The 25,418-nt window shown below is 42.2% G+C and overlaps 1 protein-coding gene across 7 annotated transcripts in view; it reads right to left on the bottom strand.

The window, feature by feature from the left end:
* APLP2 (amyloid beta precursor like protein 2) overlaps positions 1-25,418 on the bottom strand; it is a 49,285-nt gene that overhangs the window by 14,994 nt on the left and 8,873 nt on the right. For 6 of the 7 annotated variants that reach the window (XM_071449778.1, XM_071449782.1, XM_071449779.1 and 3 more), the window contains exons 2-7: positions 12,233-12,406; positions 10,853-10,982; positions 5,991-6,103; positions 4,317-4,492; positions 3,230-3,447; positions 1,467-1,634 (exon numbers count right to left, since the gene is read on the bottom strand). In XM_071449778.1, the coding sequence (XP_071305879.1) occupies positions 1,467-1,634; positions 3,230-3,447; positions 4,317-4,492; positions 5,991-6,103; positions 10,853-10,982; positions 12,233-12,406 (979 nt within the window). The remainder of the gene's footprint in view (positions 1-1,466; positions 1,635-3,229; positions 3,448-4,316; positions 4,493-5,990; positions 6,104-10,852; positions 10,983-12,232; positions 12,407-25,418) is intronic. The other variant, XM_071449785.1, reaches the window with a different exon arrangement.

Below are 25,418 nucleotides of genomic sequence, written 5' to 3'. Positions count from 1 at the left end.
CTTACAGGCAACGATATTAGACAAGACAGCAACAGAAGGAGACTCAGTGTGACAAAGTGACTTGTCCAATATACTGGATGGTTTGTAACTTCAAGACATCCAAATTTGACAAGGGGAAAAACAAAGTTTCAGAACTGATAAACTTCAAGCATCTACAGAATCCACACCAGGGGTTCTGTATTTCTTATACTACAGTTCAGGAAGTGCTGAAAGTGCTCCTGTGCTATGGTTTTAGGAACTACACATCCCAGAGCCTTTCTGAAAGATCTATGGCAAACATGATGCACTCTGTTGTTACCCTTCACCTGAGGGAAGGCACAAAGGGACAGTTAAGGCAACCTGTCATCCATATTAGTTATCTGGGTGGAAAAACCTCCAACACGTCATTAAAGACAGCATGCTTCAGAAAAAAATTACCTGGCACTTCAGCATGAGCACTGAATAAGAGTTCAGCATGCACTGCACCCTTCCCTCTAACTAGGGGGAAATAATGACAACATACATCACAGGCACTATTGTTGCGTGCAAGGGACAATGTCATATCTGTCCCATATTCTGGCCCTGCTCCTGGCATTTCTGAACCAGGCTTGGACACAGAGAACTCTCTTCCCAGCCCCAAATCCTTCTGTAACAGGACAATCTTTTGTACAAAAAGCTCCTGACATCTGCATCTCTTCTTTCACTGCCTCAGTTAGATCAGCCCAATCTAAAGCACTTGCATGAAGCACATTTTGTAAACAGGATTATGGCTGTATAGTCAGGCTGCCAAGCCCCAGATAACACAAAAAGCCTTTCAAAAGCTTTAATGGTAGCTGAAGTGGAAGTGCTGGAGTTCAAGAATAAGATTAATAAAGAGGTTAAAATGTTTTTAGTAGTTTTATCATCTGACATAAAAGCCAGTTGAAACTGGTGCCAAAAACCTTAAGCACTCAAAAACACAGGCACTGAGATGTGATTTGTATTTCATACCAAGCTGAAAATGGGAATCTGAATTCTATACTACTGGTCTGATATTTTCCAAAATTAAAGTAGCAAGAAAATGCCTACTACCAGGAGAACAGTAGCCTGCCTTTCAGGACCTACTGTCAAACATATGCACGGTAACACAACTGGGGAAAGCAAGGGCTTCCTTACATATATTTTGATTAAAAAGCCAGTTAAGCAAGAGGTCAGATACAGCCCCTGGTCCCTGTTACAGATCTGGAAGAGGACAGCTGAGCCCTCAGCAAGAGCTGCAAGTCACCAGGGAGCACAGACAGCATATGGTGAGGGGCACTTTCCCGAGGAACAATCACCCTACAGACCTAGGGAAGCAGAGACAGGAGGAGACTGCTGCGAAGGGACAGACACCAGAACCAAAGGAATACGCTACAGACGGGTCCTCTATTGCCCAAGGGAAGGAGGAGACACCACACGCCAGACAGACAGTGGCCAGCTGCAAAAGGCCAGTGGGAGGCAGGACTTACTCATCTTTTTACACACAGCCATACAATACTCCTCTGACTCAAAATTGTTCCTGTTGCCTCCGCAGCCTCCATATATAAAGCGAATGCATTTTCTCTTGTTAGGATCGAAGTACCAACGAGGCATCACAGCCCGGCAGGGCCCTGTCATGGCCTCCTGGGAGCAGACAGCTGTGTGGAGATGGGTGAGAACATGAGCTAGCGAGGAGCACAAGCCTTGCCGAGCGATTTACATGATGCAGAGCTGGCTCTACTTCACCCCTTCCTCTGAGGCACTGGCCTCAACATTGCTGCTGCACCAACCCAAGGGCTTCTGTCAGTTTTGGGGGGCTTAACATTCCAATGGATCCATTACAAGGTGGTCAGGGAGATGCCTGCACGTGGTGCTTTGGAGATAGCCAAGCAGCTCACTCTGTCCCTAAATTGAGCTCTCATCTGTGAGAGATTTCTCCAGAGCCAGGGGCTGGGACAACAGGAATCTGTTCTGCTGATGCCACAGAATTATGCCCCAGCTACCCCAGTAGGAGACCCTCCACTCTATAAGACCAGAAGCATGAAAAGCCAGTCAATTAGGGCTGCTTTAAAGCATCAAAGGATGTTCAGTTCACTGCATTCTGCCGGACAGACACTCTACATCTTACAGGGCAAGTGTAGGAGTAAGTGAAAAAGCAGGCTAAACAAAGGGATTGATCTCCATACCAGCCTCAGACACTGAGGTTTTAAGGTTTGAAACATCTATGCACCAAATATTAAAACTCCATGTAGCCATGGCATGTGGAATGCTTCATGGTGAGCCAGCAATAGCAGCTGGGCTGTTTTGAGGCAAGAGAGCAGATATAGTGTATAAATTAGCAACTGTTCATAGTACTTCAGGGAAAAAAAGACTGCATACCCCCAAAACAGACACCCCAATCATATTCCTCCAAGCCTCTTACAAAACCTGCAGATAGATCTGCAACAGCCCTGTACACATATGAGCTAAGCCTTGTTTCAGCAAGGAAAATTATCTGCAGCATGCTGGCATTTTACCAAAAAGATGCGAGAACTGCTGGCAATGATTCAGTGATCTGTAGCTAATTGAATTTCTTTCCCTCTCCGCTCCTCCCTCCTCTGCAGACACTTCTACATGCAAAGTGTAAGACATCACATAATGCTAAGGCATCACACCATGAGCCCTCTGCAAAGGCACCTACCACTCAACAAAAGCTGCCACCAGCACAGTAGATTATACTATTGCAGAAAGTCTATCTTAACATATAATAAAGTTGGGGCAGTTGTGCTGGCTTTCTTTTGTGGAAGAGAAGTGTTTTGCAAAGGCAGCACCAAGGATGCTCCTCACCCTTAAATGACCAGATGGCACATCTGCAGAGTATGGCCCACAGCTTCCTCATTTTAAGCTGGTATAAACCACCAGATGTTAAATTTACAGTGTACCCCAAATGACCCTTTAAGATTTTCCAAAATTTGCAGATATGGCTTTTCTGACTCAACACTGCACCTTCACAAGGTGCTTGTTCAACATGCCACACACTGGGCTTTCCGCCAGCAGAACTGCTGTTTATCTGGAAACATATGGCCCACGCTCTAGAGAGTTAATTTCAACACTTGAAACAAGCATCATCAGCTTTCCTCTGTTTGCTAACTTATCTGGCAAATAAAACTTCCAAGTGGCACTTATCGACTTGATCAAAACCCCATCACTAACAGACAGCCAACAGGAATGATCTCAAGGGAGCAGGAGGCCTGTGGACTGGAATGTGTCTTACATTTCATGTCACTGCTCACTTCTTTTTCAGACATAGCCTTGTCACTGCTGGGCTCTGTAGCTGTCTCTTCATTGTAGTCATCAACCTTGTAGCTGTCATAGTAGTAATCACGGTCTTCCACCACATCGTCCTCCTCTTCCCCTTCATCATCCTCATCCTCATCTTCCTCCACAGCTGTTCCTGTGAAGTCTTCTACACCTGCCTCTGTAGGGAACTCACTGGAGGGACACAGATAAATTAGGGAGTAAGGTTAAGGCTAATCACTTGGAGGTACCTGAACAATGATTCTTTCCATCTGCTCTAGAAACACTGGAAATGGGAAAAATAAGTGTACTAACTATTAATTAGCCCATCACTCACAGCAAGGGGACATCCCTTATTACGGACACTCCTGCTGCTGCAAGCAGAGATTGTCCATGGCTCTGCCTTCATGTGGCCTCTTTCCATTTTTCAGTAAGTGAAAGTCTAACCTTTTTGAGTCAGGCTCCTACTATAGAATCCCAGAATGGTTTGGGTTGGGAAAGACGTTTAAGCCCATCTTGGTCCACCCTTTCCCCTGGGCAGGGACACCTTTCACTATCCCAGGTTGCTCCAAGACCCATCCAACCTGGCCTTGGACACCTCCAGGGATCCAGGGGCAGCCACAGCATCTCTAGGCAGCCTGTGCAAGGGCATCACCATCCTCACAGGGAAGAATTCCTTTCCAATATCCCATCTAACACTCCCTTCTGGCAGGGTGAACCCACGCCCCTGCAGGCCCTTGTCCAAAGACCCTCTCCAACTCTCTTGGAGATTGTTTAGGCATTGGAAGGGGCTCTAAGGTCTCCCTGGAGCCTTCTCTTCTCTTCTCGAGGCTGAATGACCCCAACTCTCTGCAGGTATGAAGGGAGAGGGGGTATTTAGCTCCTCCCATAAAAGGGGGACTGCAAAGTCATTTGTCCTCTTCAGGCTTAGGACACTTCTTTTGGAAACTCAGAAGCACAGAAATTTGCTCAATCCTCACTACAAGGGAGTTGCTGTGTGAAATATTCCCAAGCAGCAGCTTCATGTGCCAAGCTTTCAATATCTACATCAGTAAGAACTCTACCTCTTGTAGAGGTCATAGTCTTCATCCTCATCCTCATCCTCTTCCTCTTTGGACAGAGCCTCATCCACAACCTTAGTCTGAGGACAGCACACATATTCTGTTCCATGGAACTGGTCCACTCCGCAGGGCAGCAGCATCCCGTAGCTGTGCAGGATCATCCCTTCTGTCAGACAGGCCTGAAAGGAGAGCCCATTCACGTCAGTCCAGCATCATGCTCTTCCTTTGGATAAAGCTCAAGTTTGCCTATCAGAGATCTCAAGAATGGTTTAAGTTTTACAGCAAAAACAACAGCAACACGTGACCTAAATCTGAACATCAAAGGAGAGTGGAAACTTGTAGCGTTAAAAAAAAAAAAAACAACACAAATGTCCCAGATTCAGAAACACCCAGTACTTCCTGGTGCTAACATTTTACACCCTGGCCCCAACAACTGATGGTTTGTCAACCTGGCAAAGTTCAGGAAAAAAAACCTAAACATTTTGCACCAACTCAAGGGAGAACACTTGAAAGAGCCAGAAAGGGTGTTTTCTTTTCTGGGCTGGCCATTTCAGTAAACTTTATCAATTAAACTTTACATTGTAGCAAGTGAATAATTACTCAAATGGACTTTGTGTCAAGATATTTTTACCAACTGTAAGATTAAAATCAATCAGATAATTCAAGAAAAAGTCAACTGTAAAGTACACTTAGACATTATGTCTACATACTTGTCTTAAGCAAAGGAAATACTTGGCTTAGAGGTGCCCAGAAAAGAATGAAGGAAAACTTTATTATGCCCATTAGAACCCTTTTGTGCTTTGCTTTGTTACAACACTGATTTTAAATGTGCCAAGTATTGCTGGAAAAGTTCTCCAATCACATTTAAAGTAAATGATTTTTCAATTTTCTAGACATTAACAAGTTTACCCTCAATTAAAAGACATTTCCTCTAGTACAGCTTTATTTAGACAAATTTTTGCTCACATGATTTTAAAGAACAAGGAATTTTAAGTGGAGCATCCTTAACTGGTCTTTGTGTTGCTGTTTCTACAATTGCTGCTTCTACAAAATGGAAAACAAGCACATACTGTCATGATCTTGTTTTTATTATCCCAGCTTCAAATGGGAGTGCAGAGTTTTTACAACAGTTTAGCTAGCCAGATAGAAAAAACACAAACCCACCCCCCCTCCAAAACCATAGGCTAGATTTATTTTGAGAATATAATCCATCCCTTATGTAAAACCTCTACTAATCAGTCCCAACAAAACTCAGATTGCTCCCAGGCAAGCCCTCCCAACCAAATCCCCAGCAGCAGAAGGTACATTAAAGCAAAATGTTCAAGAAAAATATGAACTATCCTATGCTCACTGTATCTCCCTGGGAGAAAAAAATAAAACTAAAGAGGGATGAACCATTGGTTAAAGCAGTATTGCAGAGAGCTGATTTCAATTCCTACCTCTGTGATATGGATAAGCTATTTAGGAGAGTTTTTAATGAAGAATAACTCAATTGCTAGACAGGTTTTTTAAGTCACTTGAGTACTTTTAAATTTTTATTTCCTTGCTGTCAGCCTCAGTTCATTGACTAGAACACGGGAACAGCGATACAGAGAGAAACACTGCTATGCTCCAACACTGCCAACATCCAAGTGGACAGATCCAGAATAAACACTCCTGTCCCAGTGGCTCCATTACCTCCTTTGCCACAGTGTGCCAGTGCTGGTGGCTTTCGCAGACATCCATGCGCTCCTTGTGGAAGAACCGGCACTTCTCGGGCACCAACAGGACATCACTTACAAACTCACCCACTGAAAAACACAATGGTTACAGTTCACATGCGTCAGCAAATAAAGCCTCCCAGAACTCCCGCAAAGTGCACTCTGTGCATGTGTTAGCAGTTTCAGTTGAATCAGGCAGAAATACCAGTTTAAGTGAAGCCATTTTTGTTCGCCAAGCCGAGTTTCTTGGCCAATGCACCTTTTAATGGGGTCTAGTGCAGGTCAAATGCCAGCACACCCACTAGAATTATTCATTTTCTGCTTTGAAAATAGGGATTAGGAGGAGAGCAAAGCAGGCTCAGAACTTTAAAAGAAACTTTATTAACAGAATTAAAAGAAAAAATAATAGAAAAATCAAAATAAACCTTCAGAACACTTCTCTGCCCCCACAACTTTTCTTTTCCCCACTGACAACATAAAGAGGTAAATTTGGTATTTTCAGTCAGTTTACCACTTTTAAAATCATCTTTCTTTAGTCTACTTAGGGAGAAGAGTCTCTCCTGCCATGCCATGGAGACTTTTCCACAAGAAACAGTTTTCTTGTGGTTTTAATTTTCACGATTAGCCCCTTCCCAGAAATCTGCAATCGTGAAGTCTCTACCACATTTTGGTAGTTTTCCCACAACTACCACCATGGGTCATTTCAGCTTGCTGGGGTGCAATTTTAGGCATGAGCTGTTCTAGTACAGAAACAAAAGTTCTCTTCTTTTATCTCTGGGAACAGAGGTTTTCTTCTTCCATCCCTGGGGCGAGGTTTTTCACCTCTCTCATTTCTCTCTGTTCAAGCTCCTCATTGGATCACAGCTACTTCAACATCTGCTTGCTTCAACACAGGTGCCTCTGCTCATAGTCGTGGTTAGAATGCTACCCAGAACGCCCCAGTGCATTCCATGAGTTACAGGGGGGAAAAAAAAACCAAAAAACCTCTGGTGTATCAATTATATCTTCACCATAGCCTTACAAGAGAATTTTAGCCCAAGACTAAGGCATCTCCTCATTCTCCTCCCATCTGGGATTTGACTCTTTCTTCACTGATCTTGGTGTCTCCATGTTGTTTCCTTTACGTGTCTTCACCCTTTCCTTTTCTCTCACTCAAGAGAGGATTGATGTCTGCAAGTTTCACCTGTGCACTAAAAAGAGTTAATATCTCGTCCGGGCCTGTGGATGGCCATGTGATCTCTGTGGGGCAGCGGCCGCTCTGGCTGCACACCTGGTTTCTGGCCCCTACGCGGTCAATTCCAGCCACGGGGCTGCTTTCTGTGCGGGGCTGCAGGGCCGCCTCTGCTCTCAGCCGTGAGATTTTCCGCAGTGCCAGCGGAACGGCTCGGCAGCCCACAGCCGGAGCCAAACGGAGCCAGCCTGGCCCGTCAGCCGTGGCTGAACTCAGCACGGCAGAATCTCAGCTGAGCCTCAGGCTGAGCCACCCAGGCTGCGCAGCAGAGCAAGCCCAGCCAGCGCTGCAGCGGAGCAGGGTCAAGCCTGGCCCCACGGCGGGGCAGGACCTGGCCTGGTGCAGGTCCAGTTACCTGTTCAAAAGCCAGAAAAAAAGAGTTTTTCCCAGGGTTTTTTCATTTTTAAATGTGATTTCGCAGAGGCACGTTTAGCTCTCTTAAGTGGTTTGACAGGGTGTCAATATTCAAAACCAGCCAGCTGACTGGTTCCGTCAGGTCTGAAGGAAGCTGCCAAGGTCTTTACAGGGAATCACTTCCATAGGTCATGGATTTTTCCTTAACTACGTTAAACCACAACAGTGTGCCTTGAGGGTTTGGTATATTCTTAAAGGAGACAAGTCACACCAGCTGTAAAAATTATTTCTGAGAATTTAAAGAAAAATAAAGCCTCAGAGAATCCAATGTCAAACGATGAGCATGGGGTGATTCTGCTGACCCCGAAAGCTGAATGCAGAGTTTACAGTGCAACTTAATAAATAGTTGTTTTTCCATGAAAGGATTGACTGAAGAGATTTCACTCAAATCTTTGAGAAGACTGTGTCTGCACTAAGAAGTTTCAAACTACTGAATCACCTATTTTCAAATGAGCTGCATCATACCAAAGTTCCTTCATGCTGTCTGCTGCTGTAACAGCCTAGAAATTTTTATATGCTGAGAGTGTTATCTGTGTTTTCAGTATTTGAGCAAGTCTTGTTTGGTTTTCGTTTTTTTTTTCCAGATGGTTTAATTCAAGATCAACCGCAGCACATTCACTGCCCTAACCAAAACACAGAGAGCTGGAAAATAAAAACTATACTGCCTAAATATCAGAGTACAACCAGAGTCAGCAGATACACTGCATTCCAGTATCTAGATAACCTCAACCTCACTAGCACGAGGAAGCTTTGGTACAATCCTTGTGCCAAACCCAGAATTTTGCTTTTGGGGAAGATGGGAGAGAGAGAATCTCTCTGCTGTACAAACTCTACTTTTTGGACTTAAAAGCTATTTAGCCTAAATTTCTATCATTATTCAGCCTGGTACCAACACATATGAATTACGGATCAGAAGCAAATGAGGATCACGTCCAGTTCTTACCCAAGAAGTCCCGGCAAACACTGCCACTGGAATCCAAACATGAAATTTTCTCCAAGCTAAGGTTTTTCTTTCTTGCAGATTCAAATGCTGCGTTCATTAATTTTAAAATAAGGAGAGAGCTAGATACTCTGAGAAGAACAGGAAAAGATCTTCAGCTCAAGTGTTTTAAAGCAGCATTCCCTGCACACGTGACCAGTAGCATTAGGAGCAGCAGCGTTTGTTAAAATTGGAGAAAAGCTTTTAAGTCAAAGACTTTTGCTCACAGGAAAAGACTTTTGGAGAAGACTTTTCCACAAAGCAGAATTCTTTGTCAAACCAATCTTTCACACCATCTTTTCAAAATACATTTTAAATATTGTTTGCATGACCAATTTTTTTGCAGCTTCTTACTGTGGATACTAAATGATCAGGGATACATCTACAAAGTACAGAGAAGTTGAATAGTTTAGAGTTAGATTACCTGATAATTGAAGACAGTGAAATCAAATGACCTTCACCATCCCTTTGCAATTACTTACATTTTAAACTAAAAGAGAGATTGTATTTTCCCCATTTTCTCACCTCAAAACAGGCCAGTTAGATTTTTTTAGTTAATAATCTTTCATCTTACTCTATCAGGAAAAGTTGAATTGCTTCTGGTAAGAAAAGTAAAACTGAGCAAACTTTAAAACCAAGGGACTCTGGTTCTGGGTTCTTCTCTTCACTTTTCAAATACAAAGGAGTTTTCCTTTTTGGGGTAGGGGCAGGGAAGATTAAACAGGGTATGGTGACAGGATCCTACCTCAAGGTCCCCTGTGTATTAATGCATCAAGGAAAACACAACTAAAAGGGAACAAAATCCCACAGTTTGATTATAATTGCAGAGAAATGCATCATCCATTTACAAGAAGCAATTTGTGGAGTGCTGAAGACAGAGATTTTATAGACATATGGCCTCCAGACTTGCAACTCAGATCTGAAAACCAAGGCTGCCTCACAGGCTGGGGCCTGCAAATCATGAACACTGTGAAATATACTAATGAAAAACCTGAATAGTTTAATGCTAATCAAATTTTAGGGCAGTGTCAGTAAAATCAGCTTATTTTTTAGCTGGAGAATAGCCTAGGGGAATGATTATTTCTAAAAGAGATGACTCCTTATAAATCCAGGGATCTTGCTTTCATCCTTATTTCCATCAGAAATTATTCTCCTTATGATCAGGAGATGATCATAAGGAGATCCTCATGATCCAGTTGGGCTTGGTTGTTTCCCAAACCTGAATTTCCACATCTATAAAGGCAAGCACCTTTCTCCCAGGATGTGTCCACAATAAATTTTTTGTTTAATGAAGTGCTTTATGATTGTCTCATGGAAGGCATTACATAAAGGACGAAGCACACACATGGTTCTGCTGCTTTGCTGGTATTATCCCATGTCAAATCACATGGTAACCTGAGATACAGACACAAATGATGAAAACTGGTTCCTACTCAATGCTCCCAGCAATCAGTTGGGAGCATTCAGTAGGAGGTCTCTCCCAAGACCTCTTACAAGTCTTTTCCAGTGGATAACTGAGAAGAAAGCCAGCTGAGCTCACTCCTAAGAACACGCAGTGCAGTGGGGCAGTGCAGTGTCACCCACAACCCACAGGTCAAAAGTCACAAGTTAACCAGTTAAAGTATGCTGCCTGATTCCAGTGGGTGGGAACATTCTGGAAAGCACCATGAAATCCCTCACAGTTTATCTCATATTCTTTCACAGTTCAAAATGGGGAAAGGAGGTACAGCTGTAAGAAAAAGAGCCTCTTTGAAACAGCAAAGTTTAAATATAGCCATTGAAATAAAATAGAGATCTCTTGCCAAGACCAAGCAGGAAGCCTGAGCACACAGAGCATTTAAGTCTCCAAGGCAACAAAATATTAAAGCTTCACAAAAATAGGATCAAAGTATTAAATCCCAGTGTTTTTGTGGTACTCAGATACAACAGTCTTCAGGTTTTTATGGCATTTGCAGAGAGAATGGGGATTTGTTTCTCATGCCAGGCACCATTATTCTACCACAGCTGTTACCAAGCTGTCGATCTGCTCCAAAAAGGCAGAGTTCCATCTTGTGGAAAGAAAAACATGTCAAAGAAAAACAGTGAAAGTTGTCTTGTATCAGGTTGTCATTTCCACAAGTCTAACAAACTGAGCTGCTCTCTCTGTAAGAATCCAGGAGGCAACCCCTTGCTTCTCTCACAGGAACGCACAGCACACCCATAAGCACACACTCACCCAGGCACTTGTACGGCACAACGATGTGAGTATGGTCCTTGCACTGCTTCTTCCCACGCTTGCACCAGCTGTCAATGCTGACGGGCTGGTTGGCTTCTACCACGTTGGTGATCTGAAGGTCTGGGTACATCTGGGGAACAGCACAGACAGAGAGGTTTCTCTCCAGAAAGGACAGAGAATGTGCAGAGCAGCTCCTACCAGAGTAGTAAGGCTGATTCTCTACACAAGAACAACTCCAACTTAGGAACAAGTTGGAGTTTGCACGTGGACACACAACTCTGCTCTGGATCAAGCTCAGGACAGCTAGAGACATAAAAAAGCTCCAGCTGTCTGTCATACAGGGCTTCAGAAATAGATATGCCACTGCCTTGAGGCAGGAGAAAGCCAGGTCAGGGCAAGAGTCCTCACTGGCACTAAGCTGAGAAGTCTGGATTGGCACAGCAGTGGAGGAGGAGCATTTGGGTATTTGGGTTTGGAGGAGATGTAGCTGTTTAATTCTTTCTGGAGCAGTACAATACTCCCGGAACAGCAATCACCAACAAATAAGGTTTAGTACCATCTTCAGACTCTCTCATCACTTGTCAAAATATGCACCCACCTCCTCAGGTTTCCTCATGCCTGGTCCATTTATGATGTATTAATTTGATCCTTACGCCCTGGTCAAGTTCTCAAGTCCAGACACTGACTTATATATAGGCTTCTACCACATGAAAAAAAACGCAGCCCCAGTTATATCAGCCTTGTAAAACAGTTTTAAAAGTTTTCCAGTCCAGACACCATACAGTCTGTTGCTTTCCCATTAAAAAAAAATACATTCCTTGTGGTATTTTATGTGCCTGTCACCTCAGAGGAGCAATTAAAGACACTGGACAAGACCAATATGTTACAGTATATCTGGAACACACTAGATGATGATTACATCTTTTTCAATAAAGTCTAAAGAGCTTAAAAATACTGACAAAATTTGATTAAAATATTTTTCTAACATTCTGCCTGATCTGAGCACGTCACTAAGAACAGCATAGCCGCATTCTAACTAAAATAGGTGTCAGGTTCCATTTTATGCAACAGAGAGCAGATACTGGTTAACAAGCTCAGGGGAAGAACACTAGGGTAAAGCCCTGCAAACACATGAAGATACCTCTGACTGACAGACCAAGGACCTTCTGTGGCAGTAGAAGCTGATGTGAGGTAGCTTCTAAATCCCACTGCAGTGTCCTCCCTGCTCTTCCTGGACAACAACACAGCAGGACAGTGCAGAGAATTGGACTAGCCAAAAGCAAGCACATCTCCTGCAGGGTTAATTTGCTACTGAGCAGCTAAATTGGAATCCAATTCCTTCACAGCAGTGAAGACTCAGGATTATACAGAAAGTCTCACCTCCTGGCAGTATTGCAGGATCTCCTCCTTTCTTCCAAAGCAGCTCTTGGTCCCAGAAGTGTCAGGTTCCCATTTCCCAGTCTGGATGTTCACATGCATATTTAGCTTCCCACAGAACATGGCAATTTGAGGTTCTGCCACTGCAAACCCTGTCCCAGCATTGGCTGCAAGGGCCTGTGAAGACAAACCAAAACAGAACACCTTGATTGCATTATCTGATCAACAACTCAAAGAACCAGAAACCCTCTTGCATCTTCTTAGACAGTTCCTACTTGATCCAGAATATCAGTGGAGTCTTGCAAACTATTTTGTAACAACATTCCTTGAGATGGTGAGTCCATCACAAGTTTTCACAAGCAAAGCCTTTGTTTCCCCAAATCCTGTTTTTTATAATTGAAACAACAACTTACCAAAACAAAGAGTAATTTCCCCAAAAGCCTGCAGCCACATGGACTAAAACAGATGTCTGAAAAACTTACCAAATAACTAATACTAATAACTTCTGGCAGAAGGACCTCTGTGAAGTTACACACAAGCAGGTATTACTACCATTAATAAAATAACTGCGTCTCACTGCAAGAATCCTGCTTTTTTGATTTTTTGCTCAAACATACAAATAAAGATTTTTTCTGATTCAGTAGAAATTAACAGCTGTGACAACCAGCTTCTCAAAGCCTTGTATCCCATTCAGCGCACTTTTATGGGGAGCTGTTTCACATGTGTACTCTGTGCACTTCCCAGACTGCACCAACGGACATGAACCTTACAGTCCAGGCCCACATTTGGGTCAAACTGCAGACTGATAATGAAAACAAGGTCAGACCCCTTTCTCTGAAATCCTGCTGGCTGATTGAAAGAGGAGAAGAAGAGTAAATTAAATTGCAGACTTTTTTTTTTTTTTTCTGAGAAGACCAAGTGGATGCTGGGAGCTGAACATGCTCTCCTTAAATAACTACTAGCTGTTGTAAAACAGAAAGAGGCATAAGGCAAAAAAACAGATGGGAATGGAATCCATTTCAACTTCTCCAGATAGAAACAGCAATGCATAGTCTGCTGGCCTTAAGCTGCTTTTCCTGGCAGGTAACACAACCCCAGGCTACCAGTCCTGCCTTCATATTGAACTTCTTGTGAACAGAAAAATGTATGAATTACTGTGGGCACTGTTCACTCCCTACAGCCTGCAGACCTCCATCAACTCATTTTAATAGCTGTATGTTTAAAAGAAATAAAGGAGTAAAGAGTAGAATTCAACTGGACAACTTCTTTTTGAAGCTCTTAGTTACAGAATATTAGGAAAAAGAATAACTCTTTTTATAACTATTATATTTTTTCACCCTCCCCTTATCTCTCTGCCTAGAGATAAGACAACACTCAGAAAGTCAAGGATTGTTTAGTGCTGAACAGAAGATTAGTGCTTGGGGGAGAAAACCAATCTGAGGCACAAAAGCATAAATTCAAGTATTAACTGAAGAAAAATGACCCCCTGAGTTTTAAGTACTATTCACCCATGCCTCATCTAAGAGAAACAGTCTTATACAAGTGGTTTCTACTTACTCTGACCCTTCCAACCAACAGATGCTCATGACAGCACGTTTTAGCACAGACCACAAAGTAATAAAATACCAAACTACATGTAAGAGATAGCAGCATTGATGTCTCAGTATCAAAATGCTGCCAAATTCACATATATTTTCAAGTTTACTATGGGTACGTTTGTCATACTCTCTGTCCTAAAGAAAAAAGTCACATAGTCCTGTACCTCCAGGTACAGGAGGAACTCTGAGGAATAGACTGAGGTTGGGAATATGGTGCAGCAACTTGGTTCTTGCAGAAATCAAGTCTTTAATAAACATCTTACAAGTGCACACACCAGAACCTGCAACAGGTCTTGCACCATCCTCCTCCCTGATGTCTTTTCAGAAGAAAGAAGCAAATGTAGAACGATCTTTCAGAACTCCCTAAACACACACAAATATTTTAAGAGGCCATTTTTATCTCTCTCCAAATAAACAACACTTTGGTACCAACAATCATTTTCCAGAGACCACAGGACCTAACATGCAGGAAACAATCCCCAAAACAATTTTGTTTGATGGCAACATTGCAAGCACATCCAAGTTCCACCCCTGGAAAAAACTGAAAAGAAATGCAAGATCAAGAACCCAGGAAGCATTAACCCTTGTGAGAATACAGGGCATCAAAAGAGAATAAATGTATGTGCTGTGATGGCACTGCTGATGCCTGAAATCTGACTCCTTCAAAGCAAACTTAACAAGTCTGCAGCAATAAAGGAACTTTGTGAGCAGGAGAGGTGCAAGATCCATTGAGGCAGAAACAGTCCATAAGTAATCCACTCATCACACTTCTTGCATGAGCAAAACTCCTGTTCAAACACATACCAACCTCCTGAAATCGTGACCACCCGCTATTTACATACTGATTCGAGCCAGTGTTTGTTTTTGCTGCCTCTCCAGCTCGCTCCCTGCAAAGGTATCATTACTCCTCCTTGGATTGCTCACATAGCTTGCATATCAGTCGAGTGCTGTTGCCGTAGCTACCAGAACATGCTAAGCCCCAATTCACAGCTGACCAAACTACACTAATTACTTGCTTGATTTCATCACTTTTAATCAACTGGCAGAAATCTTCTCTTGAATTGTGCTGTTGGGTGAGGTAATGAAGTTTGAAATACATGAGTTGATTTTTTAACCCCAGGACTTGCAAGGCAAGATTTTTGAGCAATGGGCTTCAATTTTTCCTCCACTGGCAATCCACTCCAGGCCTCAATCATATAAGTTTTTTAATTTAGTACTTTAATCTCATTTTAGCTGTAATGACAGAATACAGCACCTCCAAGCTTCACGGAGGCCACACCTTTAACACTGACACTTAAATAGGGAAAAAGATCACCTTTTGGAACCAAATAACTTTCTGATGTTTCCCACAATTGCCTTCAGTGTATGAAAACTGGATGCGGATCCCTCAGGTTACACTCAAGCATCACTCTGTAAAAGGAAGGCTGCAAAACATGTAAACAGGCATGGAGCTTGGGATAAAGCCATGTCCTTAGTTAAGCTCTTTAGTACTTCAGAGAATTCACCCATTCCACATTGCAAAGGGATGAACAAACCGACAGCACATTTTTCTCTGGGAATTTCCCAGCCATAAATGGAAGCAGCTGCTTCTTTTAGTGCGGGGAAGCAACTATTCAGTCCCTTAAATAAGCAGCCTGACAGAGCAGGAGGGGCAACACACACATGATGGAAGAAAGTTCACCCGGTTGTATACGTCCTTGCTGAGCATTATTTTAGTAGGTATTATCATATTAATACATATACGTAACATGAGAGCAAGACAAATGTTACTTGGGAAAAGACTGTTCCATAAGCCATTACTTTCCTCACTGGAACTTGCATTTACAAGATGTTTTGGGAGAAATTGGGCTCTGCCTTTTGGCATAATTCTGTAATCCAGTTTGCTTTCCAAGACCAAATACGTTTTTCATTCCATAAACACATAAATCTCTGGCCAGTTAATGTCAGTTAAATTCCTCACCCTGCCAGCCAGTGCCCAATTTATGGCCCTGAAATACTGGAATTCAAGCCACTAAATCTTCCTTTTCTCTGATGGAAGCGTCTGTCTGAGTATCCTGGCTTTTAATTACTAGTGGCCTCTTCAGCTTGTGACAACAGTTTGATGCGTGAGCTTACCCACCTGGAGGCCTGGGCTCCAGGTGCTAAAAAGGGTCATATCTGCTCTTCCTGCAAGTATCCCCCATCCCAAAGGAGGGACACAAGGTTAGAGACTTTAGTAAGATAATTTTACATCTACCCCTGAAACACAAGCAGGACCTGGCAGTTCTGGTTTTTAAAGACAAACATGAAAACAACATCCATGTCCCTTGCCTTTTATTGCCAGGATCTGTTAAACATCATCACAACATAACTTATTTCCTATGCTGTCCATACAGCTGCCTATGGAATACTATTCTGGAAAACCTTCTGGCATGCTGATGGGGACTTGAGGATTGAAGGGTGATTGGAACTTTTCTCGTGTGAAGAGAAGCTGATAATTATAATTCACAGAAATGAGTTCTGGAGAGCTTTCCTGAACAGCACAAAGCTATCTGCAAAATGTCATATTTAACTGAATTCTGCATTTTCAGTGGGGTCAAACATGACCGGAACCTCGTCCATCTGATCAGATTAGCCAGAATGAACCTTTATTCCAACAAAACCACAGTGGATGGGAGATTGAGAAGCATGGAGAGCCTGTGAGGAGAACCCACACCACACATGCTTTCCATCAGGCTACCTCTGCAGCAACACAAGAGTAGCTCTCTGCGTAAAACTGTGCAAGATTAAGCTGTTTTAAGACTGAAATTCCAGCTGCTAGAACTTATGAGCTGCTGAAGAAAGCTCCAATAGAGAATTGCATTGACTTGGTGGGTAGAGAACAGATTACTGGCTGCTGAGGGCATACCCTGCCTTAACTGACAAGGCAGGCCCTTTGTAGGATTCTCTACAGGTCAGATCAGAATTCCTGCTCCTGAGAGTTACATGTATTCCACAACCAGTTGTTGCTACACTGACAAAAAAAAAAAAAAAGCAGGGCAGCACTTGGAAAGATTACTTGCGCTGTTTATTTTTAATTAAGCTAAGGCCCTCAAAAGCAACACTGGTTATTAAATCATGGTCCACATGAACCACAACCCGAGGGACTTTGGAACACGAACACGGTGCTCAGCACTGTCCTTATTCAGATAAATCACACTGCCCACCTTAAATTGAAGAAAGAGTTCTTTCTGTTGTTTTTTTTTAATTTACATTTCCTACGTTATCTGAGCAACTCTGCAAATCTCCCTATATCAGTGCAATACTCACAGATATTGAGTATCTAAATTGAACACTTTCAAGACCACTGAGGAATTCTAACGGTTCCTTTGACACAAAAATGAGCCCTGTTACCTTACCAGCCTTCCTGTGAACAAAACCCTCCACAGCTGCTGCTTTTGAATGTGTGATTCTAACGTTTTGCCTGACTGAAAAATTGGTGTGAATGTTTGTGCAGGGACTCAAACTGCTTCAATTGCTTCCCCCATATTAGTGTTGCCTCCAGCTGATGTCCATAGGCCTTTTACTTTCCACAAGAAGAGGCCAGCCCTTGAAAATGAATTAAGAAGAGCCACAGTCACAAACTGAAGCCACTGGAAGAACAGCTGGGCTGGCATTGTAAAGCCCAGCCCTCCTGGATTACAACGTGCCACAGAGCCCTTAAATCTAACATTCATTGCCATGAATCTCACCTGGGAATTAATGGTAAGTCAGTATTCAGGAAACCAACACTTCAACTAAAAAGCGAGGGAAGTTGGCAGAAGAACTTTACACACCAGAATTTCTGGACAGAATACTTAAAATTCCCCTGGTTTTGGATTCATAACTTGTAAATGCAAGCAGAGCTCTCAATTCATGCTTCAAATGGTGTTTCATGCATTGTTTTCCTCAGCTCCTCTTCCTGCTTTTATTCAGCAGATAGGTGGCTTGAACCCAGGAAAGCTAATGAATGCCTGACACAGCAGGCAGTAAATCTACAGACTAGCAGCTCATCCTAGCTTTATTGCTTTATTTTTTTTTAAATTGCTGATAATTACAATAATGCACATGGGCAGGGGTCCAAGACAGGAAGAATTACTGTCTGCAGGCAGATCTGGTGTGAGCTGATAATACCAGCCTGGGTTTGCTTTTGAATTTAAATGGCAGAAATCTCACTAAAGCAGTCTTTGGCTTGCTTTAACTTGCTGGAAAGGGTGGAGTTCTCATCTGCTTGTCCTTTATTGACACTTGGGGTGGAGGAGTCTGCACCAGCAGAGAACTGGGAGCCAAGGCAGGAGCTGCAGTGGTAGCTGGGGTGCAGTTTATATTTAGATGCCTGTGTTTAAGGCCGACATGAAGTTCAGTGACAATAATCCATGTACTTCCATGTGTGCCGACAGCAACTATAGGATTAAAAACCTACTGCAGCCTGAAGCATTCCTTACTGCTTTGCACATTTCACTGCCTTTCCACAAGGAAAATGGGAGATTTCCATGTACCTTTAACTCATGGGCAGCCATTTTGCCCTTGGAATTTGTGATTAGGAGGTATCAGGTTATTTCCCCCTCCCCCTCTGGTTTATCATGCTCCATAAGGGCCTATATGAGTCAAAGAGCACATAATCTGCATGTGAGACATTTGCACTGTGAACCACTGTATTCAATAGGGAGTGCCACACTGCAGGCAGTGCTAGCTGGGGAAGAGGTGACCAAATCCAGGAAAGCCACAACTCAGCACTGCCTCAGCTTCCTGAAGTTACTTGTGTAACACAGTTGCCTTTGGCATCCTCTTTTCTATCCCTGGAGAGACAAAGTTCATAACAACTGCACTGGAACATTTCCTGAACAAATGTTACTGTACCCAGAACTGTGTCCTTTGAAAAGGATCAATTTCAGGGCCTCAAGCTTGAAAAGTGCAGCTTGGGAGTAATGGCTGGGCCTAGAACAGTTTAACACAAAGCCTCCTTAAAAATAAGGGCAAGAGAACAGGAAAGCACAAACACTGATAATCCTCACACTGTTCACAGGTAGGTCCAAATAGGTTTAATCAGCCTAGGTCATCTTCCACGTGTCACAAGGATGTCAGGGACAATTTCCAAGCTGTGTCACACAGACACACTCATGGCCATTTCCCTCCCCTCACAGCAGAACACTGCCACAGCACTATTTTGAAGTCCCCTTTTTACAGCACCACCCCAAGTCCTATCCCAGCACAGAGAGCCAGGCCTATTTATCACTGGGCTAAACTGAGGCACAAAGTCAAGTGACTTGCCTAAGGTCACCCAGCAGCAGGCTCAGCTCGGTTTAATGCTGTCTCCTAGCTCCAATCTGTGTCATCACTCTGTTTTGCATGGCCCGACTAATTACTGCTTTCCCACATTAATTATTTGGGCATCTGAGGCACAGAGATTCAAGATGTCTTGTTTGTTAGTCAGTCAGCAAGCGAAAACTTGAGTGCAAGTTAATGTTTTCACATTCACTAATATTCTAGCAAAAAAATGGCCACAGGGCAGTTTTGCCTTCCTGGACTATCAGAACAGAGATCCAAACTGAAGCCTAAGGACAGCAGCTATGGCTTAATAGTGTTTGAAAAGTTTAACTCTCAGGTCTTTCATTTCTGAACTGATTATTAATATGAACCATACTGCTGATACCACAAAGGCATCACTGAGAGCAGCACATGTGGAGGAGTACTGAGAGATGCTTTTTTGTAACTTCTCCATGATTTGATAGGACAGTTTGAGCCATCTTAAGGCACTTGAACTACGCAAGAGTTAGGGAATATAATCACTGTAGTTACCAGGATACAGATTCCATAATACACACAAAAGTACATTCAGAAAATCTTTCATCACTTCAAAGCAATTTGTTCAAGGCAAAAGTAACTCCTGGACTAAAACTCATCATAAGTCACACACCCACATGAGTTCTCCACTAACTTCCCTAGCGGCCAAATCTGGCAGAAAGGAGACAGAATAATTTGTTAACATCAGGCAGAGAAAAACCCTTTATTACTGACTCAAAGTGATTTAGCATTCCAGGAGGGAACAAACCAAAATTCCTTCCTCAAAACAGCACAAACATTTGTTTTACAGATCTTGTGAAGCTCACTGGGAGTTGTGCAAAAGAGCCACTGCATGAACCTGTGGCTTCTCATTCCATCTACTTATCTAACCACTCGGCTGACTCCAGATAAAAAGGCTGCACAGATTGCATTTCTGTCTAAAACACAATGATCCAAAAGGCAAGCAGGAAACTGAAGGGTGTATTTTAACAGAGAATTTGAAGTGGCAAGGAAAAATTCCTGAGGGAAAAAAAAAAGCAAGATAAAAGAAGGAATGCAGTTTGCAGTGCAGTCTGAGTTTGGTTCAAGTATCCACCCCCTAACAGATGTTTTTCAGCATCACAGATTGATTATTTATGTGCACAGACTGCATGTGGTTTTGAACATGATAAAATACTTCGAATTTTCAAGTCCTGCAATTAGGCTACAAAGCAACTTCCCAACAGCACACAGGAATGATTCAACAGGCCCTGCTCTGACCGCGCTGGAGCTCCGCGGGTCATGCCTATTGCTTTCCACTTCTAAATTCACAATCTTCTGTTAAAAAAACCCAGAACTCAACACAATTAATTGGTAATTCTGTCCTCCAAACAATTCAGATGAAACTTCAAATCTGTAGAGGAAACCATGAGGTTTTTAAGTCTTGGCTTTCCAAACCATGCTAATGACCATCTTTCGAAAACTGGAAACCACTAAAATATACGGCTGCTTTTATCCTTGCTGCTGCTCCTTGAGCTCTGCCAAGCTTATGCTGATCCCGAACAAAATTAAGTTAGCAAAAAATTATGGAATACCCTTGTTGTTTCCAGAATAAAAACTTAGGATACTTTAAACTTTAAGTCCACCCAAAAGCACAGGTTACTTCTACAAATTTCAAGCCTATGAAAACAGTCAGTAGTAAGTATCTGTTACTGAGAACAGGTAGCAACTCTGGCTCTTAGTAAATCTATTTAAAAATATTGGAAATCGGAATTTTAAACCAAAACCATTTTCCCATACACCTCCTCCTATTATTTATTCAGAGTTGTTATGGAGCATCTTTCAGGCAGCAGCTTACATGACTGCTCACATACAAAACAAAATATTTTAAGAACCTTTAATGTCTAGGTATGCAGAAATCAGTGCTTTAAAGAGATTCCTATATTGGTTCTGTAAGTTTGTTCAGGTCTGGTAAACAACATCTTTTTCCTTAAAGAAAACTTCAATGTGAACACTGTGCCAAGAAAGTTTAGTTTACAGTTAGCTGCTGATTAGGAACAGTTCCTAACACTCCACTAAAAAATATTAAAAAAAAAAAAGGCAAGAGAATTAATTTAGCAAAACCATCTCAAATTGTCACCAAAAGAGTCTTTCATTTTCCTCACTGCAGCTATTTCTTATCCCAGCAATAAGAGTGGTGAAAGGCTGCCAGCTGCCTTCCACTACTGCCAGCAAACTGAAGGTGAGGGAGCAAGCCCTCAAGCAAGGCTAGAATGAAGAATGGCAAGCACCACCCTGGTTAAGTATGGAAGAGGCTGGAGTGCTGGAAGAAGGCTCAGAGCAACACTTCTTACTTCCAAGAGTCTGAGAGGAAAAGCTTTATTTGCTCATTTTTAAGCTTACACACACAGCCAACCAGTCCTCAAAAGATCCTGTGACTATCAGCAGAATTCAGGCTTGAATCTTCCAATTCACCTTCTTCCAAAGCAGAGGATGAAAAGTAGACTTCCATCCCTTCTCTAGAACTCAGACACCTGGATTGAGCAGTCTGACAGATGAGAAGTCAAATGACAAAAAGCTTTTTGAAGTACCCCCAAAATTTGTCAGGAGCAGGGTCACAGAAAGTAAAGGACCTCAGCAATGGCTTAATGTATTTCCATTTTTTCCACTCTTTAAAAGCAATCCTTAGTAATTTAGCAGCATTTTATTTCTAAAGCATTAATTCATCAGCCGGGGTTTAACAGTCACAGCACCACCCCACAGCTAACCTTGCACATAAGCTCTAATGGACATATTAACCAGCTCCTTCACAGGAAGCAGCAGAGCTCTACTTACAACAGCTGCCTAATGCTATTAGAAAATTAAGTGGTAATTTATAGAACAGACTCAAGCTGGCTGAAATGCCCATTACTGATTTTGCTGATCCAGAAAGTAAAACTAACTCCACAGAAGCAAGCCTAGAAGCTCTAATATTTCACGGCTATCACTGCAGAATATTTACCTGGCTTTGCATGTTGAACACCTGAATTTCTTATGCTGAATTTTATACCTCTTCACCCTATTGAGCTGTATCAGATTGTATAGCATTGCATGGAAATAAACAAAATGGGAAAGGTGATTTTTATCTTTGATAAAATGAGATTTTAACTTATTAATAATCTCTCCCAGGTTTCTGTGGGAAGCATGAACTCTCTGTACACTGATAATTATTTCCTTGACGTTTCTTTATTCATTTTTTGAAAAATTTCAAGGTAGGGAAGAGAACACTATTCTTTTCTGTCGGCTTAGCTGAAATACAATTGACCATAAGATTAGTCAAAGAATTCACATGCTGCAGCTGCACCCACCTGATGGGCAGGTTCTTGATGAGTTTTAAGTAATTTGACACTTCACTGAGGGCTTCTAAGCACAAAACAATCAGGTGCTCAAAGCTTTACTCCAAAGGTGAAAGCAAAAACTGCCTGTTCTGCAACAGCAAGGGAAATCACTCCCTGAAAAAGAGCAGGCAGAACAGTTTTAGACCATCTTGTTAAAGAGGCACTATCCACCGAGAATTTCCATTACTTCAACTGATATTCCTCTGCAGGGTCTCTGAATGTACTAGTATTTTCCCAGGCTGTCCATCCCAGCAGCTTTTTTTTTTTTTTTTGGTATAAAGACCAGCTGGAGGAACTGTAAAGAAAACTGTCAAGATATTTTATTTTGAACAGATGCATTCCAAACAATTCTTTATCTTCCTGCTTGGAAAAGGCTATTAGGCAGGGAAAGAAGTGACTATTGACTTAGAGATGCTTTTCTTTCCCCTGCTCAGATGCTCTTGGAAGACACGCTTGAATGAGAAAGAAATAAATGGTCAGCCTTCTAAACAAGTTTTGCTTTCCTTGACCCCACAAGCAGATAAGGACAGTGATGGAAATGTTGACTTAGCATGCAAATCTGATCACGGTGGTTGGAGGGTAGATTGATCTGCCTATTGATGCAATTGGCCACTCACCATTTTCCTAGCCATGGGCGGAGTCATTTCAATTGCACTTTCTCAAAGTCAAAGGATGAAAATGTTGCATACAGTTCTAACCCTGGGGAATGGTGGTTTTATGTTTCACTGGTAGACTTCAGACATGGCCCACTAAGGTGCTTTTTAAATTCAGAAACCCAACTATGCACACATCTCAGCTGCAAATATTAACTCTGCCAGAATCTGGCAAATCCCTGATGTTGATTAGCCCCACAGAATCTACTCAGATGTCTCAAATCGTAAGAGAGCAGCACACAAGAAAGCTATACTAAAATTATAGCCTGATATGCAATAGCATGAGACAGCCAGAAGCATACCTCATTCTAATATTATTACTTTGGATATCTTACCAAAAAAAAAAAATCATTGAGAGCCCAAATGAGTTCCATGCTTTAATTATCTTGGAGGCTGCCTCTCCCTGCACAATTCCCAGCCAGCCTGGACAGCAGTGGGACCAGTACTACATTGATTTGTGTTATGAGGCTGGGAACATTCTGAGAATATTGCACTGAGAACTTTTGTATGTCACTGTAGTACCTGTTAGAGGGGGAAAACAGGTTTGGTAACCAGCACAAAATGAATTTGTGGGTGCCAAGGCTGCATTGGAAACTCTACAGCCTGGACAACAAAGGCAAATAGATCAACTATTCAGTCACAGTCATACAATTGTGTTAGAGGCTGTCTGTATTTTCAAAGTTATACCTGTCAATTAAAGGCTCTGAATATTAACCCAGAGAGGTGGAAATAAATAAGAACAGTCCTCTGCTTTGGGTTGTTCCCAAAGTTAATTCACTGCAGGAAGCATCCTAACAATAGTGCCAAGCACACCATTTTAAGTGGCACTCAGGAGTCAAGGTGGGGCAGACAGGACCAACTATCCACTTAAACACAGCAGAGAAAAATGAGAGCAAGAAAGTGTCTCTACAGAGAGCACTAGGCCAAGAGTTTCCATATGCAAACTAAGCCCTGGTTTCATCTTTCTGTGATATAAGCATTTCAAGTCTGGCTCAAGTTAAAGATGTTCCCATCCTGATGCATTCCAACAGACTGTATCACTCCAGCATGTTCACTATCTTTATTTTGTACTTAACAGGACATTTGGTGTATTCAGCAGCTTAATGACTATTTTAATCCCCTTCACCAGTGAAGAGCATCATCCTGGACATGTTGTAGGTAGAGACTGAGATGGATGCTGCTCAGAGGCCTATCTGAAGAGCGACTTCAAGGCAGAGCAGTCATTCCAAGGCAAATACTATAAACCAAAAAGAAATCTCTGCTTTGCTTGATCTGGTGTATCTAAAGCTTGCTGTTATAAACAGCAAAAATCAGCCCTCTTTTATGAGCTGAGAAACAGCTTAGAGCAGGTCAGCAGCATCCTCTTAAAAAAAGACAAAGGACTTTCAGAGGCAATGCATCTCCAAGTCAACACCAGGGGAAGAGCTGCTGAAAGTTTAGCACATTAAACCTATCTTAGTTAATGTTGCTGCCAGCTGTGGCTAAATGTTTGTTATGCCCCCAGTTATAAGAAAAAAATAAATGTAAGAATCATAGCCTAATAAATAAAACAACAGAAGATTATGAGTAATGCTATCAGCCACTTAGATAATGAGGAATAATGATTCAGATTTTTTGCAAAAATCTTTAAAGACAATGGCAAAAAGTTCAAAAAGCCAAATTGAAATCAAGGACAGCAAAGCAAATGAAGTAAAATCATCTTTGCTTTTGCCTGGAGCAAAAAGCCATTTAGGGTCTTGGAAAACAGTGCTCCTCATGTCTCTGCTACACAGGAAGCATGCAGCCCAAAATTTTCCTGGGTGTCTCCATAATATTCTTCCTTGGAGTACCAGTTTTGCAGTTTGCACACACACCACTAAAAGTATGACAGTGGCCATTTTAGAACAGCACCGCTCCTGAAATCCATCAGCATCTATTACAAAAGGACTACAATGCTGCATTCTACTCAGGGCCCTGCAGTGAAAGAGGGAATTAACATGCTGTAGATGCTCTGTGGAAAGCCTCTCATAGTTATATTTTGAAAAATATTCTCCTCATCACACTAAGTCCCATGCAAAGCAAGTTGCAAAAGCTTGCTCAGTAGAATTGAGCGCAACAAATCTATCCAAACCCAGAAATTTCAGTCTCAACTGCAAAATCCCTTTTGTCTGTACTGTGGATTTTACATTTTAGCAAATTTGAAAAAAGATTTCCTGCCATTTAAAAGCCCTGCTATGTGAGGAATCCAGCTCTTCTAGTTCCTCTTCCTGGCAGCCAGGATGCAAAGGGAAGGACCTGTTGTGCAGGGAGAGATCAGCTGGTT

Source organism: Agelaius tricolor, unplaced genomic scaffold (genome assembly GCF_023055355.1).
Source record: "Agelaius tricolor isolate 1412-34295 unplaced genomic scaffold, bAgeTri1.0.p SCAF_29, whole genome shotgun sequence".
In the NCBI taxonomy this organism is placed as follows: Eukaryota; Metazoa; Chordata; class Aves; order Passeriformes; family Icteridae; genus Agelaius; species Agelaius tricolor.
This window is presented reverse-complemented; position numbering and strand designations above follow the sequence as displayed.